Source organism: Hypomesus transpacificus, chromosome 17 (assembly GCF_021917145.1).
Source record: "Hypomesus transpacificus isolate Combined female chromosome 17, fHypTra1, whole genome shotgun sequence".
NCBI classification, from domain to species: domain Eukaryota; kingdom Metazoa; phylum Chordata; class Actinopteri; order Osmeriformes; family Osmeridae; genus Hypomesus; species Hypomesus transpacificus.
The window spans coordinates 2861931-2880587 of record NC_061076.1 but is presented as its reverse complement, the minus strand read 5'-3'; the positions used below and the strand labels follow the sequence as shown (position 1 = coordinate 2880587).

Here is an 18657-nt window from a genome sequence, read left to right as displayed (position 1 = left end):
CTCCTGCCCCACGACCTCCAGCCCACCTCCCTGCCCCCCGGACCTCCAGCCCACCTCCTGCCCCACGACCTCCAGCCCACCTCCCTGCCCCCCGGACCTCCAGCCCACCTACCTGCCCCCCGGACCTCCAGCCCACCTCCCTGCCCCCCGGACCTCCAGCCCACCTACCTGCCCCCCGGACCTCCAGCCCACCTCCCTGCCCCACGACCTCCAGCCCACCTCCCTGCCCCACGACCTCCAGCCCACCTCCCTGCCCCACGACCTTCTTCTGTTTCTCTCATATGTGTTGTTTGTGAAATGAATTCTGTGCCATCAGTTGTCCTCAGGTGTAGTCTAAGGTGATAGTGACAATGATGTTGTAGGTTGTGACAGATTGTGGGGGTGCGTGTTGACCAGGTGTGGGTCTTAGTCCAGACTGAATGTAACCATGTGAATAAGAGTGTTTTACAGTGACCAGCATCCCATGTCAATATGTATATTGGTGCTGTTAATCTTGATCTTTTGTACACATAAAAATAGTATATAGTTGTATATGTATATTAATATTTGATGTCCCTGATTTTAAGCTTGTATGATGGTGACCATGGGACCCTTACATATTGCAGAATTTACATTCCTTAATTTTAATCAGCTCAATGAAGTCACTCTCTGACATTCCATGTTGACACTGTGACAATCTCTCTCCATGCAAATGATCACACTCTGCCCAGTGTGACCCCCCTTATGCTGAAGGTCCAGCTCTGCTTTATACTTTATATTGCAACGACTGAATGGCTCTGCTTATTATGGTGGTTACTCGGCGTGAATGAAAAGACCAGTCTTGTGTCTTTCTTACCATTTCAAACCCAAGATGACCACTTTATTTGTTGTGCTTTATCACAATTAGTTCTGTTGAATGTGACTTTGCTACGAAGGCTTAGTGAGAGAAGTTAATGACTTCTAGATTGGCCTTGTTGATCTTAATTTGTTCAGTGTGCTCTGGCAAACCGCCAGTTGTGTTTCTGAAATATTAACAAGTCTTATAAGCAGCTTTACGCACTAATTGTTGTGCAAAACTGATCATTGCATAAGCTATTCCACACTTTTGCCAACTTCTGTCTTGTGTACATGCAGTTGCTGGCTGTAGACATCCTTCCAGAAGTTTGTTGCTGATGAATGTATTATTTTATATCTGTCTGCATAATCGAGAGAAATGTCTCAGATGCTGGACCGTGTGTGTGTGTGTGTGTGTGTGTCTGTGTGTGTCTGTGTGTGTGTGTGTGTGTGTGTGTGTGGGGATGCACACACACGATGTAAGAAGTATTTTTGCAAAGCTGAGTAAAGCATGCACTTTTGCACTCACAAAACACTTTCAAGGACTCTTAAGTAGTGTTCAAATTTGGTTTGAGGTTATTTAGTATTATGGTTTCTTCATGTGTTTTTTTTGTGACTAACCAGTTACATTAATCCCCTATAACAAACATGAAACACTTTGTTTTCCAAATTAAATGCTATGTCCTTAACAGCCCAGTAAGAGGTTTCAGAATAAAGTTATCTGCATTTTCCAAAGATGGTCAGATTAAAAAGAGCACTGCTCGATAGAATAAACTAAACTTATTTAACAAAAATGAATCTCAGTCCTCAGATGAATTGATATTCAAGAATTATGAATGCCTTTCCTGCAGCTAATGTATTGACCTTGAGCACTACGACTAAGAATTCAGGTGAAAAAATATGTTCCTAAGCATTGATCCTCTTGAACGTTAAATTTAAAATATCAAAATGAACTGGTTATGAATATATTGTTTTACATGTGGTGGTCTGACAAGGTGTCAATAGATTGGATTCAAGGAATGCTTATATCATCACTTAAAATTAAAAGCTGTTTTTATAATGTTGGCTGAATCATGCTCTGGTGCAGTTTATTTGGGAATAACTTGGGGGTCAGCTGTCATTTAGGCAGGACGGTCTACTCAAATACAACTGCATTACTTTGTATAATTATTGATTGGCTTGAGGATACCCAGCAAAAAAATAAATAAAATAATCCTACATTGAAAGACAATTTGACAGGAATTTGAAAGGTAGGAAGTAAGATTTATTTTTTTCGGTTTTCTAAAGGCCAATTGTAGTGTATTAGTCTGCATTGGGCAGAAGAAGGGCCTCACACGGACAGGATGCTGTTAGAGGCTGACAGTTTGAGCTCCTCTCTGATCAGCTGCAGGGTGTCTCTGGGGGCGGCGTAGTGGGTGACGTTGGGCAGCCCGTGCACCACACAGCAGCTGAGGGCACTCCGGAACACGCCCATGTCGTGGGCGTCGTACCACTCATCCGTCTTGGCGTCGTAACACTCCACGTTGAAAGTGGTGGTGAAGCCGTTGAAGCCGCCCACCACAAACAGCAGGTCGTCCACGACCTCGATGCCAAAGTTGCTGCGAGGGTTGAACATGGTGGGCACCGTGCGCCAGGCGTTAGTCATGGGGTTGTAGGCCTCTGCATTGCGCAGACGGTTGGCTCCGTCGAAACCACCCACCTAGGACAGGACGGGGAGAGTCAAGTTCGAACTGGTCAAACGCAACGGTCATGCTTGATCAATGCAGGACTTTTTATTTTATTTGATCTGCTTCTCACCGCATAGACCTGTTTCCCATAAGCTATGATCCCCACTCCGCTCCGCCTGCTCCTCATGGGGGCGATCAGAGTCCACTGGTTGGTGCTGCAGCTGTAGCACTCTGCAGTAAACAGGCACTCGTTGCCGTTGAAGCCGCCGCACATGTACACCTGGAGTATAAGTAGTGCACAAACTCGTCATTTTCTATTCACCTGAGAGAGAAGAAGAAGAAGTGTGTCCCCCTAGCAACCACATGGTGCTGTTGTCATTCGCTCACCTTGTCGTGTAGAGTCGTGGCACTGGCGTCGCTCCTCTGCTCATGCATGGGCGCGATCATCGTCCATTGGTTGGTGTCGGGCTCGTAGCACTCGGCGGTGTTCAGTCGCACGTAGCCGTCGAAGCCTCCCATGGCGTAGATGCAGCCGCCCAGCACGGCCACGCTGACGTAACAGCGTCTGGAGTGCATGGGCGCCACCTGGTGCCACGTGCACGTGACCGGGTTGAACTTGCGCACACTGTTGAAATAGTCGACGCTGTCGAAGCCTCCCACACAGTACACAAAGCCGTTGAGGTAAGCAGCACCATGGTAGGCCCGAGGACTCTCTTCCTCCTTGGTCACATTGACCCAACGGTCTGCCCGTGCGTCGTATGCCTCAATGGCATTGGTGGGGCTACCGCCACTCCAGCCACCGATAGCCAATAGGATGGCATAGGGCAGACGAGGGCGGGTCAGAGGGTTGCGAAAATCCGAGTTTGAGGGACCATTCATGTTCAGGTCATACATGGCCTTCAAGGCGTTGATGATGATGGGCTTGCAGTCGTCATTGTCCTTTACGAGAGGATTGTTCTTCACATTGTTCATGAAGTAATCAGCTGTCATCAAGGCCATGCGTACCTGCAAGCAGATATTATGGACAGAACATTCAGTAAACAGAAAAACGTGTTACCTACAGAACATACCCTAACATCAACAATGTAGGTTACCTTGGGCAACAGCACGGGTATGAATCCTTTGCGTTGCTGGGATGCGTGGCCAATCCAGTGCAGGATAGCCTCAAACACCACATCCTCCTGCTTTACATTCAGGTCATCTTTCTCAATGATGTCACATAGCTGGGGCAGCGAGAGCTCGAGGAACTCCTCTGAAGAGCGGACCATCTCCTCGAAGTGATGCAGGATGAAGAGATAGGCCCGGTGCTTCAACTCGGGGCACGAGTAAAACTCTGCAAACTTGCAGATGCCGATGCAGTTCTCCAGGCACAGCTGGGCCTCCAGAAACTCACAGCATGCCCGCACTATTCCCAGGACGGAAAACTGGTCTGCTGTCGCCAGAAGCTGCTCGACATTCTCTGCAGTGACAGGCACAGAGCGAGTGTATGCATACTCAACGATGAGGCGCATCATGTCAGGCGTGACACCGGGAATTGTGTAGACTTTCTTCTCAGAGTTGTTCCAGCCACTTGTAAACAAAGCCCTGTGGTTTCATATGAACAGTAGGCTTCATGAATAATCTTCCCATTTCATGCCAGATACCAAAGTGGTTTTGTGTTTAACAGCTCTTGTCAGATAATATTGATAGCCAACAGCTTTCTGGAGAGGCTGTTGGCCACACACCATATCCTCATAATGTAAATGTTTAATCCCAGTACCAAGATCTTGTTTGTTAGCCTTTGTAAGCAGTTTCGTTATTTACATTAACATCCAAGTTAAGCCACTCACCTGAAGTATGAGCTGCAACCACAAAGAATGTTTTTATGAGCATTGAACTCAGTACCATTGACTATAACTACCACATCACAGAGTTTTCCTTCCAGTCTTAACTCATTAAAGATTGTACATGTCATGGAACTCATCTTCCTTTCCATGTTGCATCTTTGAAATTTTGTGGAAGTGGATGCCTCCTCCAGTTCATTCATTCTTGTTTCATAAATTCTGTAGGCCTATTTATATTAAAAACTATTACCAAAAATGTTACTACGCTATATTTTTGGCCAAGACATCTAGGTGGCACATAAACTTAATCTGAGAATTCTGAACCCTCTCACTTGCTTTTAAAAGATGATGTTCTAGAATTGCTCATTATTACATCACAATGTAAGAGATTCAGCAGAGGTCAGCATCATATATTTAAGCAATAAGCCCCATATATATATATATATATGGCCACTAGCATGACCATAGATATATATATATAAACATATCTATGAGCATGACAGCCACTTTTGAATCCAAGAGGTGGCAGCTGCAAAAAAGACTTGCCACCCCAATCCCCCCCATGCTAAAATATATAATTTTCTACATCTTAGTAAATTCCATGTACAAATATAAATATTATTATTGGCATTAATGCCACAACTTCCTCCTGCCACTCCCTTGCCACTCCAGGTGAAAATGTTTATCCGTTACGATCACAGCACATAAACTCGGTGACCTACAAAAAAATGTGTTTCCCCCACACAAATTGCTAAAAAATACTCGTTTGTTCCAGAGGTCTACAATATTCTCATTGAAAACTGTCTGACAAATCTAAAACGATTTATTGAAAGAAATAACAGTAGTTCTATACAACCAGAAATCAAAGTATCTGGAAGGAAAAGGTAGGAACGTCTGCATACAACTCTAGTGGCACTGGGGAACCTTTTTGCGCGGAGCCGTGTCTCGTTCTCCACCACTATTACAAGACAAGTCACATTGCAAGTTAACACTACGGTTTGGGTGCGAAACTAACCGTTGCTACCAAGTTTAGATACATTTCCTGAACAAAACCACACCTTTATCCACAATGGTAAGTGTTTTTCTATGCCATTCAATCTATGCATTCAATGCCCGATGAACCCTCAAACTCATGAACGCAGTACTGACAAGTCTTAAGATTCAACGCCAACTGAGTAGATTGTAGCTAGAGCTACCTAGCCAAAATGGAGCAATAAAAACTATGCTTTCATAGAGTTAATTATAAAAATATTCTGTGAATGTAACCAAGCATCAAGATAGCAAGGTAGGTGGGCAGAATAATAATTTAGATACTTGAGAGATCGACAATATTCTATTATCATAAATTTCCCAGTAGTTGTGTCAGTTAGTTTTTCCGTTTTTCTTCTTCGTGCTTTTCTAAACCTCTATCTGTCACTGTCATCTCAGATCCCAGAGCTAGCCAATCCCTATGTGTGTATGAAGGACCCTCAGCGGGTAGAGGAGATCCTCACGGCCATGCAGAAAGCTGGCTCCAACACTCTGCAGGTATATTTTTTAGTGCTAGAGTGCGTTGTTATTCTTATGTTTGATTATTTTGACTTTACATTTGTAGTTAACATGTTGTTTTGTTAGATATCAGACCAACAATTGTCTTTGGATTGTTATCCAGGTGATTTCAGATTTTGACATGACCCTTACAAGGTTTGCTTACAATGGGAAACGCTGCCCCACCTGCCACAGTAAGACTTTGCACTCATTGATCTCACATGGTTTTTACAAATCCAAAACAGACATGTTTCTTTACTTCATGGTATTACCTTACAGATATCCTTGACAACAGCAAGCTAATCAGTGAAGATTGCAAAGAAAAGGTATACTCTTGAACATATTATACGTTTGTAGGATTCTACTTTGATAATTCACCATTAGCATGTCACTGCTGAACCAAACATAACAATATCTCTACTGGATGTATTCTAGCCAGTGTGTGCTTTCTGAATGTTGTCAATACCCCATCAGCTGAAGGAGCTTCTTAACACATACTACCCCATCGAGATAGACTCAACTCTGTCTGCGGAAGAGAAGTTGCCCCTCATGGTGGAATGGTGAGACAGGCCTTTTAGTAGATTTCTCCATGACCAGGAAGCACCCTCGCCCTACTGTTAGATCACACACCCACCACCGTTGTTGATGTGCGTTCCTCAGGTGGACTAAAGCCCATACCCTGCTGATAGAACAGCGGATAAGGAAAGACTGGCTGGCCCAAGTGGTGCAGGAGTCTGAAGCTAAGCTGAGGTAAGAGGAGCTGTCCTTCGTAGCCAAAGAATACATCATGATCAGGAGTCTTTTAACCCTCCACAGTCCACAAATCTCCTCAGTGGGGATGAATACGGTGACGTTCATCAGGTTGGTTTTAAGCCTGGTGCTGTGTGTGCTGTGTGTGCGCTGTGTGTCTCCACAGGGATGGCTACCAGCTGTTCTTCGACCACCTGCAGGAGCACAGCGTCCCCCTGCTCATCTTCTCTGCTGGGATCGGGGACGTCCTGGAGGAGGTGATCCGCCAGGCGGGGGTCTTCCACCCCAACGTCAAGGTCTTCTCCAACTACATGGACTTTGATGAGGCTGTGAGTATCACCGACTCACTGAAAACCCCCGACGCTCACGGCCTCTGTGCCGTTGAGTTTGAGAGACGGTCTATGAGCAGGGAATGCCGATAATCTAGGTGAGGATTTAACACCCTGGTTTTGTTATTCTCAGGGTATCCTGAAGGCTTTCAAAGGAGAGTTAATCCACATCTACAACAAGAGGGAAGGCGCTCTGCTCAACTCGGACCACTTCCAGGAGCTGAGCCACCGCCACAACATTCTGCTTCTGGGCGACTCTCTGGGGGATCTGAACATGGCTGACGGTGTTCACAACACCGAGAACATCCTCAAGATAGGATACCTCAACGACAAGGTACCCCCCCCCCCCCCCCCCCCCCCCCCCCCCCTACACACACCGTGATGTGTTCAACAGATGTTTCTGTTGGGTTGTTTGGTTTAAGTGTAGACTTCTGTTCATTCTCTGGTGTCCCTCAGGTGGAGGAGAGGAAGCAGTCGTACCTGAACGCTTTTGACATCGTCCTGTTGAAGGACGAGACCCTGGAGGTGGCCAACGCCATACTGCTTTACATCACAGGGAAGAAGTGAACTGTTGATTATGTTACTGGCCAATCAGTAAGCGGCACTAAACCGCCACAGGGATGGGGTTGTCAATTGATATAAGGTACATACTTTTTTGTATGCATCTCTGGGTACAAATACTGAAGGATGTTTTGAAATTATTCCTATGCTAGTCTTGTTGAAGACCATTTTAATGTCACAGAATCATCTCAGAGTTTTACCTTCTTGTTATACAGTTAAAGTTAGGAAATATCAAAGCCTCAACTGATTGGACTAAAAGCTGGGGCTTATTCCAGCGTCAGTACTGCTACTAATGGAATGCATGGCCTTCAACATGCTTGTGTGGTATTGGTTTGTATTGTTTTCTGGTTATTTTCTTCCGTGTGGGTGAAACTTGAAGGAAGTAGAACTTTGCCATCCTTGGCTCATTATTCGGGATTTGTACTCTTCATGTGTTGCAATGATAAAGGGAAACAACATTGTTTGTGGCATAGGATATATATTTGTGTCTTTGTGTTGCTCTGCTTTCTCCTTCCTCACTTTCACATGATTGGATTGTCATGGCCTCTTCACATGAGCACTGTTTTATTTTCTCCAAATTGTTATTGTAGTTATAGTCTCTGACACAACAGCCTTGAGTTGTGTTTAAAGCACCACCAAGTGGTCACATGTGGAAAAGGCCTACTTATGGCTTGCACATTGCCACCGCCATTGTTGAAAGGAGGACATAGAGCCAACACAATCTATCAATGTAAACTCCATATGCTGTCTCTTGTGACACTGGCATAAATAACAATTGTGATTCCCTAATGTATCATTCTGTCACCAGTATGTAAGTTAAGGCAAAACAGTTGTCATGCATATGGTGCAGCCCAACAAAAGCGATGTTTGGTACTTTCGTACTGGTTGCACTAATAATTTGAACTGTAATTTCAAATTAAGAGCAGTGTAAGTGCCACAAAGTAAAATGTTACAGTAAAGGTGTTTGTAAATCCTATAGCATGTTGTAGGTGTAGGAGCTGTGTGGTTAAATTGTGCATGCTGTATTGCAGATTTTATACCAAGCTGTAATACATCATCTTTGATACCTGACAAGTATATTACAATATGGAGGATGTACTGTGTGTCTGAAAACATTGCATTCCATTTGGAATAAACTGCTACTTGTCTCTCTGAAGAGTTTAAAACCGGTTCTCTTCCATCATTTTATTTTTTTGCTTCCGTTCTATTGTCTTCTGACCAGCGAACTGGACTTAATTTGATCCAATGTTAACAGCGAAGGGAATGTTTAGCTTTCATGACAAATAACTTCAAGGGTTATATATTTATATTTTTTATTATAAAACCATCAGTTGCTTTCTGTGATATGATACACAATGCAAGGCACTTTACTTAGAAAAAATCTTGTATTGCACAAAATAGCCACTCTGAAATATACAACCCAGTCTTTACATCACTCACATCTGGGGGCGGGGTTTTGGGCAAAGCCATCTGTCCCATCAGCCATTTTGAACCCACCTGCAGTGCATCATGGGAGTATAGGCTAGCCCAAATGGCAGAAAAGGTAATCACAAAAGTGATTTATTAAGTTACAGAAGAAAAAGTACCAAATAGAACTGAAAAACCCATTTTTGACCTGTTATATTTTCATCCTGCTTTTCTCCAAAAGTTAAAAGCCATCTGGATGCATAGATATTAGTTTTACCATATCCATGTGCCTGTCCCCCCCTCCCTGTCCCCTTTAAATATGTCACCCCCTACAGTTCCTCATGTTTTGCTTTTTCTGAGTCCTCCTCCACCTTCAGCTTCAGCTCATCAGGCACAATCTTCCCATCACCATTGCGGTCCTGGTTCTTGAACATGTCCTTAATGATTTGGTCAGCATCCATTGCTGGCCTCAGTCTGCCTTTGCCATCTTTAACCTGCAGCATGAGGAATTCTGAGAACTGGAGAAAGCAGAGGGGTAGAATGAGAAAATATTTGCATTACACCAGTTTTACTAACCTTTACAGAAACAACAACTTTTGGTAACAATTTCGTCTTTCGATACCTTTTAATAATCTGCCCTGGTTACACTAAAAAAGGGGCTAGAATGATCAAATGTTGATAGACAGCGTATACTGCCAGTGAAGTTTACCTCCTCTAGAGGAACCTCTCCGTCCTTGTTCAGGTCCATGGCAGGGAACAAGGGGTCTGGGCTGTCTCCTAGCCACACAAACATGTAGCCATCAGGCACACCCTTCTGCAGGTCCAGCAGCTCAAGCTCAAAGTATAACACGGCGCTGCTGGGCACGCCCCTGGCTGTAAGGGCACAAGGGTGAGAAGAAGGAAGTATGAGAGCCACACGATCCAGACAGGACCAACGGCTTCAAGGGACGCGTTAGCTAGCTACTCGAGGGTCTGAGCAGGCTGGTTGAGACGCCTCACCTCCATTCTCGCCGTGCCCGAGGTGAGGCGGGACGACCACCTGCCTCTTCTCGCCCACGCACATCCCTCTCAGACCCTCGTCCAGGCCCTCGATCACCTTATTGGCCCCCAGCGTGGTGACGGGAGGACTATCAAAGTGGTCTCTGCAAGAGGAGAAAAGAAGGTTGTTACAGACCAACTGCTATCACTACATTTGATGTGTTGTACTGTATGCAACTATATATCCTCTAACATGTAAAAAAAAAAATATATATATATATTCTTTAGTATCATTTATTGTCTAAACTGCACCAACAGCCCTGTGTAGCTGGGGCTGAGTCGGCCTTCCTAGGTGCTGCTGCTCAGGCCTACTGACACCAGTCAGACGAGAAGGAGCCATCAGTGATTACGTGCAGTGTGGCGGTGCGGGGAACAGGGGGCGCTCACGAGGAGTAGAGCAGAGTTCCGTCCATCAGGGAGCAGTTGTAGCGGTACTTGATCAGGTCGTCTATTTCACTGGTGACGTTGCACTTCTTGGGCTTGTAGGTGACCTTGATCTCGATCGCGTCCTTGGGGTTGTGGAAGTCGATGACGTGGATGTCGAAGACGAGCACAGCCGAGCCAGGGATGATGTCCCCTGTGAAGGAGAACCGCTTTAACCAGGAGGAGACATAGGACTGAGATATTTACAAACTGGACTTTCCCCCCCCCCCTCACGCAATACGTGCAATGCCCTTTACCCCAGCCCATTGCCGTAGGCTGTAGAAGACAGTCCCCACGCCAGACTCACCAGTCCCCTTCTCTCCATAGGCCATGTGAGGTGGGAGAATGACCCTCCTCTTCTCTCCGACACACAGCCCCTGGAGAGCCTTGTCCATGCCAGCGATCACATAGCCCATGCCAATGTATGTGTTGTAGGTGCTGTTACGCTGGTAGCTGTAGAGGAGCAAATATTTACAACTTATTCAACACGCCAACTTAGGAGTTGATACTGGATACTTTGATCACCATAACTGGCCCACATACGGTTCTATAGATGTGTGGCGTGTGTCTATAGGCGTGTGCATGGGCTGGAGCCCCCGCAAAAGTTTCATTAGCCCCCCCCCTTCAATTTTTTTCTTCATATTTTAAATCTAAATTTGTTCATTTCTCTTCCTAAAACCCACTAGAGGACACTATAAAAGGATATTTTCAAAACGTCCTTCTGGGGGAACATGCCCCAAGACCCCCCCTAGTTTTCCTGGGTCATAGGAAAAATAACAGGTTTTATCTAGGGGCTTAGCCCCCCCAAAAGTGGGAACCTAGATTCACCCCTGAGTGTGTGTACCTGGAGTCGAAGGAAGAGCCGTCCTGGAAGGTGCCGTTGTAGTGGTAGCGGATGTAGTCTCCCACCACAGTCTTCCGGGGGCAGGGCTTGGGCACCTCCTTGACTTCCACGATCAGGTCGTCATTAGGGTTGAACAGATCCACCAGGAGCACTTCAAACACCAGGGTGGCCTGGGAAGGGATCTGGGTGCCTGTTGAGAGGGAAGGTGGGGGTTTAGAGGGATCTGTGATATACAGGCACCTGCATCAGTTGTCTCAGTGGTAGATGTCTGGGCTGGAGGAGTTTACATGTAGCTACATATAAAAAGCATTACAAATAAAATAATACTAATTATTATTATACTAATTATTATTATTATAGTGGTTGTTACCATAGCCCTTTTCCTCATAGGCCAGGAAGGGAGGGATGATGATCGTTCGTCTCTCTCCCAGGCACATTCCCAGGAGACCCTCATCCATGCCTTTGATTAAGTAACCCTGTCCCACATAGGTGTCGTAGGTGGAGTTTCTACTGTAGCTGAGTTGCACACATACAAAAAAAAACTAACAGTTCAAAACAAACGCACCTGCGCACACACATCAAAACAAAGTCCGAATACACAGTTTGTCGTCACTGACCTGGAGTCGAAGGGGATGCCGTTCAGCAGTGTACCGTTGTAGTGGTAGCGGATGAAGTCAGAGGCCACAACAGTACGCTTGCAGCTCTCTGGTTTGCTGAGGGTGCGAATCTGGACCTTGTCGTCCGTGTTCCAGATGTCGAGAAGCACCACGTCAAACACTAGAACCGTGTCTGGAGGGATGACCCCACCTGAGACAAGAGGGAAGACAAGGACTTGAAACTCATCCCTCTCCTGTTCACCCACAACACCACCACTTTGTTTAGCTAACAGAAGATGCTAATCTTCTAATAAGTGCACATTTTTGATTGGTCTTAACAATTGTCTTTGATATATGTGTAGGTAGATGAATACCTGCTCCGAGACTTCCATAGGCCAGGTGTGGGGGAACGGTGACCTTTCTACGCTCATTGACGCACATGCCTTGCACTCCCCTGTCCATTCCTGTGATGAGCCTGCCCAGTCCTACCTGGCCAATGAAAGGGCTTCCACGCTCAAGACTGTGTGTGGGGGGGAAGGGAAGGATAGAGGAAGAACACAGATTGGCTAAATAATTTTACAATATTTTTCATACATTAGTATGATCCTAATAAGTATATCGTTCTATTTCAAGGCGACGTCAAAGCGATACTCTATTAAGTTAATTCTCTAAAATATTGGACTATTTGCTCAGACAAGATATAATATCTGCACATGAACTTCTGTGCGCCGCCGCTCTTGCGTTCAGCGTGCGTGGCATGTTGCAGCCTCAAGCACCATTGAGTTGTCTACGCAGATATTGTGCAGAAACACCACAGCCAAGTAGTGGCACATCTTTGCAATCCTGCACGTTAAATGCATGTGCCTAGAGCGTCACACAAAACTGCAAAGTTGGTTACAAAGTGTCTGAAGCCACGGACCGACACCTCTTCAAGCCTTAATCATGAGAACAATGATGTGTAAAAGCCAATTTAAAAAAAAAATGTCCGCCTACTGGCGCAGGATAAAAATCTGAAAATGTTTCGCACAATTCATTAAAAGACAAGGCCCCAGCTCTGGAGGAGTAGGCTAATCCAATATAGCGTAATCATATAAATAACTTACCTCGAGTCAAACTTCTTTCCGTCTAAGAAGGTTCCATTATAGTGGTATCGGACAAAATCTCCGGTTTGTACTTCTCGGGGACAAACTCTTGGAATGTCATATCGATCGATAACAACATCTTCTAACGGTCCAGGGCTGCAGCTAATATAAACCGCGGACAGCAAAACTAAAACAACAGTCAATTTCATTATCAAGCCTAAAAGGGTGTCAACGGTTTAGCGTTTTATAAATCAATCTGAAACATGAGACAGCAGAGGTTACTACCGTGATAGTTCCGCTAGTGATGTACGGAGAAGAGTGCAGCCACCAGAGCGGACGTAGCTCCTTTAGAGGTGGGGGGAGGTGTGTTCCCCATCTCCCCCTCCTTTTTTTAAAGGAATTCTGCAAACGTGTAAAGAAAAAAAAACACGCCACTGGGTCCGAAACAGGAACCCAGGGCTATAAGCACGAGTGAAAAGATCCATAGGATGATAGATAACATGTCATTCTAGAAAGTCATATATTTATTTTACCATAACCTAATTTACTTTGTGTCACAGGCTATATTTATATATATTTGTATTTATTTATATACTCCCTAAATATGAAATAACATGTCAGTAGGCTATTCCTGATTTAGGCAATTAGAGGAGTAGCCTATAGTGCTCAGGACGTCATCAGTAGGCCAATATATGCGTAACTAAAGAGTGCAAATAACAGGTTTCAACATGTCAGTATTCTCTCGTTTACGTTGGAATGCTGGTAAATCTAAATGTTTATAACCATGAACCTAGAACACAACAGCTATTGGCAGGGTAGCCTACTAAGACCATAAACTAGTGACATAGTATAGTTTAACTCATTTCAGATTGTTTTGACATGTTAATAGAGCTGATTTGTGTTTCAAATCAGTTATTTTCATTCATATGAAACCTCAATGAAACTGACGTTTTCCCCTCAGTCTGAAAATCAAGGGCATTATGACCCGGGGAATGAATGCTAGGATCATATCCTCTTGCGTCGGACTCCTGTAGGACTAAACCCAGACTTCTGTTCCCTCCTCCTAAACTTTGAGAACCGGGCCAATGCGATGTACGTGCAGACCGACATGACCGTCTACTGGTAAAGAAAAGCCAGGATAATTTAAACTACACAGATGTTCGATGTGGATACGACAAATGAAAGAGTGAGATCATGTTCCTGCATGAAAAAAGGAAGAGCTGGTCTCAATTTTTTATCTGTATATTTTTTATCACCACGGTTCTGGTCGAAGCCCAGTATGAGAAATATAGCTTCACAAGTTTCCCCCAGAACGACATTATGCCACTGGATTCTGCTTACGGGCATGCCATTGACCAGTACTCCGCTCAGAGCTGGAAAGAGAGCATAAAATACCTGGAACTTTGTTTGCGCCTCCATCGGCTCCTGAAGGACAGTGAGGCGTTTTGCAGCCAGAACTGTACTAATGTCAGTCGGGAAAATGATACTTTATTCGCCGACAGCAGCCTCCGAATTATGCGACATTTCTTACTCCGGGCATCGTGTCTAAAAAAGTGTAAGGCATCCTTTCCAGTGTTTGCAGTAGCCAACCCAAGGCAAGATGTTCTGGAAGCTTTCGAAAAAAGGGTACCATACCGGTACATACAATATGCCTACTACCAGGTGAGATCAAAATAAAAGCGTCGAGATAAGAAAATATTTCAAATTTTAGCAGAGAAGTTCCAAACCAAAGAAATTAATGTTGACGATGTACTAATTATTTCTACTTTTGACCTATTCTATGTGTAGAGACATACTAATAATTAGCTTACGCAGTTAAACGTAACTATAATACCTGTCATTAAGATGGACAAGTCCTCAACGAATAGCCCTGAGGTTGTTACTAACCTAGGATAATTAACAGTTTTTGACATGGAATTTTAGAGTGAAAGGCTGCATATTTGTGTGCATTGACATTTTCGGTGAGGAAGTAGCCAATCCTAGCACTTTCCACATGTTCCCATCACTGCGTCCATACCTCCAGGCTGATTCTTTACGCTACAAGATCAGAGTATGACTCTACTCAGCCCTCCTGTTGAGAAGGTAGCGAACTCAGCAGTTGAGCATATGCCACGTCTCTCACCCGACATGCGCCCTATTAAACACTTCAGCCCTCCAGCCCAAACAATCGGCTCATTCTTCTCTATTAAACACAAGGCATGCAAATCTGACTACAGCTCGGATTTCAAAGCCATGTTTTGCTGGAGATGACTCCTTTTCAGTTTTCCAAGTGCACTATAAGCGTACCAATGTGCCAAACATGAATTGTATTTTCTCCATGCCCCATGTGTCCGTCCTGGAAGTTTGTGGTTGCTCTGACTAGATGATCTGTCCTCTGTCCCAGTGAGAGACATTCCCATAGGTGGGTGGTGATCTCATGGCTCATTTGAGTGCATCTGTTTCTTTGCTTACTTCTATTCCGAACCCTCCAGAACACACCACGGATGACCCAAGGACACCCTACAGTTATACTCCTAGGCCGGGCTTCCCAGATTCAGGAGTCTTAACGCTAAGAGCTTCTTAACGAATCTGGGAAACCTGGCCCTTTTCACTGGCATTCTTTGTCTTTCATAACGAAATCAGAACACTTGCCTTTTTACAATGCCTTGTGATTGGATGATAGGTAGTTACATCCTACTGTCACGTTAGTGTTGGCTCATATTGACTCGACACCAAGCCTGTGATGTTAATCAGGGACCGGGCTATAGGTCATATTGTAAGATGAAGAAATCTGCCAAAATGGAGCACCATTTGTTTCAATGAAGCATTTAGGTTAAGGCATAGGAAGGTGTTTTAAATATAAACCAGCCAACAGGTGAGAGAAAAAAAACACTTCAAATAACAAGAGCTTTACCTTCAAGACTCAGTCAATTGCAGTAGCTGTTCAATGTTAAATGAGATATATTTGTGTCTTTTGCAGTTAAACAATTTGGAGAGGGCTGTATCTGCAGCCTACACTTTCCTCCAGAAGAACCCAGAGGACCCTTACTTAACCAAGAACATGAACTACTACAAAACTCTTTTTGAAGTGGATGAATACCTCATCGACCTTGAGGAGCGTCCTTATGAGGTTCAGTATCAACACCTTGGTGTCACTATCCGACTCTTGTTGACCACTTCAATGTTGTCGTTCTGCAGCTGTGTTAATAATTGACCTCTTACTGTTACGATCTGTAACAATGAGCCTCAACATGTGGTCAGTGCTACAGTACTGTACTGTCCATTCTATCCTCCAGGGCGTCTTCCTGAAAGCTGTCAAGCTGTACAACTCTGGAGATTTCAGCAGCAGTGCTAGAAACATGGAGCAGGCCACCACTGAGTACTTCAAAGTGTATGGTTTCTGTCTAGCAGGATGCGAGGGCTCATATGAGATCACAGAGTTCAAAGACTTCTACCCTACATTAGCAGGTGAATGGGCTTCTCAATCATTTCATTGACATGACCGACAAAGCTAATGACAAACAACATTGTCTGTAATTAATATGTCTCTTTCCTCTCTCTCTCCTTCTCCATGAAGACCTCTACACTGAGGTGTTGAGGTGTAAGGTGAAATGTGAGGCGGACTTGATGCCCAACGTCGGGGGTTTCTTTGTGGAGAAGTTTGTGGCCACCATGTACCACTACCTCCAGTTTGCTTACTACAAATGTAAGGCGCATGTAAGACCATCATCCATGATATAGATAGATCTTACAGATCTATCTCTACAGCTCAGACAGACTGTTTCATATCAGCGCTTCCGAACGCCTGTTTCAACATCATAACAATGAGTGAATGATGCAGTGGCATGACATGACGGCGTTACATGTCTGGTTTTATACTGCAGCTAAGCTCCCATCCTTCCCTGAACAGTGAACGACGTGAAGAACGCCGCCCCGTGTGCGGCCAGCTACATGCTGTTTGACGCCAGCGACCAGGTGATGCAGCAGAACATGGTGTACTACCGCTTCTACCGAGAGCAGTGGGGCCTAGAGGAGAACCACTTCCTGCCCCGACCAGTGAGTGACCGTGACAACTACCGCCTTGGTGTGAACACATACGCCATACCAGGGTAGCAATTCAAAACCCATGGATTCTCGTAAAATTCTTGTGATTCTTAAATTCCTAGCTTTTTTACAAGCGTTTAGCGCTTGCTACAGCTGCCTTGAAGCAGTTGCTTTGAAGCATCCAATTAAACAAAGCCACGGTTTCCCGACACACACTGCTTATGCTGCTACTGTCGCCGTACATTGTGTAGTAAATACTTTCGAATATTGTCATTACAAGGCTGAAGGGGCAGTAAAACAAAAGGGAAACAATACAGGCCGTAAAGATAGGCACTGTTTGGTTTTCTTTCGTGCCATGTCACTCACCCCACTGACCTGCCTTGCTGTGTTTGTTTCCCAGGAAGCTCTGATGTACTACAACCAGACCACCAAGCAGAGGGAGATGCTGGAGTTTGCACTAAATTACCTACAAACAGATGATGAGGTAAGATTCAGGTGTCACACAGGGGAAGTTTCTGGACAGAACCATTAAACCGGTCTGTCATAAATAATATGATGATATAATGTAAAGTTAAAAAATATATATTTTTGGTCCTGTCCAAAATAACTAAGTTGACCTTTGAATCAACTTCTACTCACTCTCAGTACTCAGGTGAAAAACAAACCTGGAAAAAAGCCCTGAAAGGATTTAGGGAGGAGCAATGGAAAGTGTCAGTAACTATGAGAAGGAGAGATGGAGACACAGGGAGAAGGAGGGCGGACTGTTTTCCTCCGGGTGAGTGTGGTATGTAGCTGGGAGGTGTTGGCCATTGAGGACCTGCCACATGCATTTAACTCTAGCCAGCCCCTCCCAGCTAACCACGTAGCCCTGGCCTAGGAGGGGGAGGAGGTCTCGGGAGGGTTACAAGAAAAGGAAAGATAGCGACAGAGACAAAGATGACTTGCTGCTCAAAAGATTTAATGGCATGCAAAGCAAACAGGGACGTAGGAGTGACAGAAAAACCAAGCGACAAAGACCATCAGAGAAGCGTCAATAAATCCGTTTTTTTCGTAGCACTGTAAATTAATCTGTGGGGGTCTCCCCCTGACAGGATGTGGTGAGTCCAGAGGAGGTGTCCCTGGGTCCCTCCACCCCCCCTGACGCTGAGTTTGAGGGGGTAGGAGACTATGAGGAGTCCTTCGTAGCAGAATGGTGGCAGGAGCCCAAGACCAAGGGAGACACTGGTGATCCTGCAGTCTGACCCCCCTCCCTCCCCGCGATCACCCCACAGGAAAGCATTGCTGCATCTCCCCAGTCTCTACACAGCAACACACCCAATAAAGTAGCTAGCCTGAAGACACTTCCTATCAACAGTCCACTTGCACACATGCCTGGTGGGACATACATAAACAAACAGATGGAGACTTCTGCGGAACCCAAGCTTAGAGAGCCCCCTCTCAGAGAAGCCACTCTCAGACCGCTGGTGGAAATGACAGCGATCCAACCAGGAAGGAATGTTCAAATATATATTCAAGCATTTGTGTAATCTTTTAAATAAGGAACGATGTATTATGCTTGTTGATATGGCTTATATTTTTGTCTGTTACATTTCTAATTTAATGAAATGAGATACGTTTCGTGTGCCTTAGCCTAATAGGAAAGAGATCTGGGAATGGTGACTCATCAAGAGTATTTGGTACAGCAAGTTCAAATGTCCACATACTTATGGCCAAGCAAACAACTGCACAAAAATGTGGAATAAAGTGACACTATTCTTTTAAGAAAGATGAGCTT

General features: G+C 44.8%; 4 protein-coding genes across 4 annotated transcripts; 2 read left to right on the top strand and 2 right to left on the bottom strand.

Moving 5' to 3' along the window:
• Positions 1–2055: 2055 nt before the first annotated feature.
• On the bottom strand, positions 2056–4413 carry LOC124479897 (kelch-like protein 10). Its single transcript, XM_047038849.1, has 5 exons — positions 4310–4413; positions 3575–4064; positions 2868–3485; positions 2611–2760; positions 2056–2512 (listed from the first exon to the last, which is right to left on the bottom strand). The coding sequence occupies exons 2-5, from the start codon at positions 3992–3994 to the stop codon at positions 2144–2146; spliced, it is 1557 nt and encodes a 518-aa protein (XP_046894805.1). The 5' UTR covers positions 3995–4064; positions 4310–4413; the 3' UTR covers positions 2056–2143.
• An 811-nt stretch (positions 4414–5224) lies between these two features.
• LOC124479909 (cytosolic 5'-nucleotidase 3-like) lies at positions 5225–8636 on the top strand. The gene is made up of 9 exons (XM_047038861.1): positions 5225–5375; positions 5732–5830; positions 5955–6024; positions 6110–6156; positions 6305–6390; positions 6491–6580; positions 6747–6909; positions 7043–7243; positions 7366–8636. The coding sequence occupies exons 1-9, from the start codon at positions 5373–5375 to the stop codon at positions 7474–7476; spliced, it is 870 nt and encodes a 289-aa protein (XP_046894817.1). The 5' UTR covers positions 5225–5372; the 3' UTR covers positions 7477–8636.
• A 141-nt stretch (positions 8637–8777) lies between these two features.
• fkbp10a (FKBP prolyl isomerase 10a) lies at positions 8778–13198 on the bottom strand. Its single transcript, XM_047038850.1, has 10 exons — positions 12882–13198; positions 12153–12298; positions 11800–11989; positions 11553–11698; positions 11183–11372; positions 10646–10791; positions 10303–10492; positions 9877–10019; positions 9587–9750; positions 8778–9395 (listed from the first exon to the last, which is right to left on the bottom strand). The coding sequence occupies exons 1-10, from the start codon at positions 13067–13069 to the stop codon at positions 9207–9209; spliced, it is 1692 nt and encodes a 563-aa protein (XP_046894806.1). The 5' UTR covers positions 13070–13198; the 3' UTR covers positions 8778–9206.
• Positions 13199–13905: 707 nt separating this feature from the next.
• p3h4 (prolyl 3-hydroxylase family member 4 (inactive)) lies at positions 13906–18628 on the top strand. Its single transcript, XM_047038853.1, has 7 exons — positions 13906–14522; positions 15820–15969; positions 16136–16307; positions 16417–16545; positions 16750–16895; positions 17284–17367; positions 17975–18628. The coding sequence occupies exons 1-7, from the start codon at positions 14055–14057 to the stop codon at positions 18122–18124; spliced, it is 1299 nt and encodes a 432-aa protein (XP_046894809.1). The 5' UTR covers positions 13906–14054; the 3' UTR covers positions 18125–18628.
• Positions 18629–18657: the final 29 nt, after the last annotated feature.

Excerpts from the sequence above, each read along its gene's own strand:
- LOC124479897 (XM_047038849.1), bottom strand. The coding sequence starts at position 3,994 with ATGATGCGCCTCATCGTTGAGTATGCATACACTCGCTCTGTGCCTGTC. Across the intron at positions 3,486-3,574 it reads TACCCGTGCTGTTGCCCAAG|GTACGCATGGCCTTGATGAC; the intron begins GTAACCTACATT and ends ATCTGCTTGCAG. Across the intron at positions 2,513-2,610 it reads ATGGGAAACAGGTCTATGCG|GTGGGTGGTTTCGACGGAGC; the intron begins GTGAGAAGCAGA and ends GTCCTGTCCTAG.
- LOC124479909 (XM_047038861.1), top strand. Across the intron at positions 6,025-6,109 it reads ACGCTGCCCCACCTGCCACA|ATATCCTTGACAACAGCAAG; the intron begins GTAAGACTTTGC and ends ATTACCTTACAG. Across the intron at positions 7,244-7,365 it reads TAGGATACCTCAACGACAAG|GTGGAGGAGAGGAAGCAGTC; the intron begins GTACCCCCCCCC and ends GGTGTCCCTCAG.
- fkbp10a (XM_047038850.1), bottom strand. The coding sequence starts at position 13,069 with ATGAAATTGACTGTTGTTTTAGTTTTGCTGTCCGCGGTTTATATTAGC. Across the intron at positions 10,792-11,182 it reads GGCTCTTCCTTCGACTCCAG|CTACCAGCGTAACAGCACCT; the intron begins GTACACACACTC and ends GCTCCTCTACAG. Across the intron at positions 10,493-10,645 it reads CTATGGAGAGAAGGGGACTG|GGGACATCATCCCTGGCTCG; the intron begins GTGAGTCTGGCG and ends TCTCCTTCACAG.
- p3h4 (XM_047038853.1), top strand. The coding sequence starts at position 14,055 with ATGTTCCTGCATGAAAAAAGGAAGAGCTGGTCTCAATTTTTTATCTGT. Across the intron at positions 14,523-15,819 it reads TACAATATGCCTACTACCAG|TTAAACAATTTGGAGAGGGC; the intron begins GTGAGATCAAAA and ends TGTCTTTTGCAG. Across the intron at positions 16,546-16,749 it reads CCAGTTTGCTTACTACAAAT|TGAACGACGTGAAGAACGCC; the intron begins GTAAGGCGCATG and ends TTCCCTGAACAG.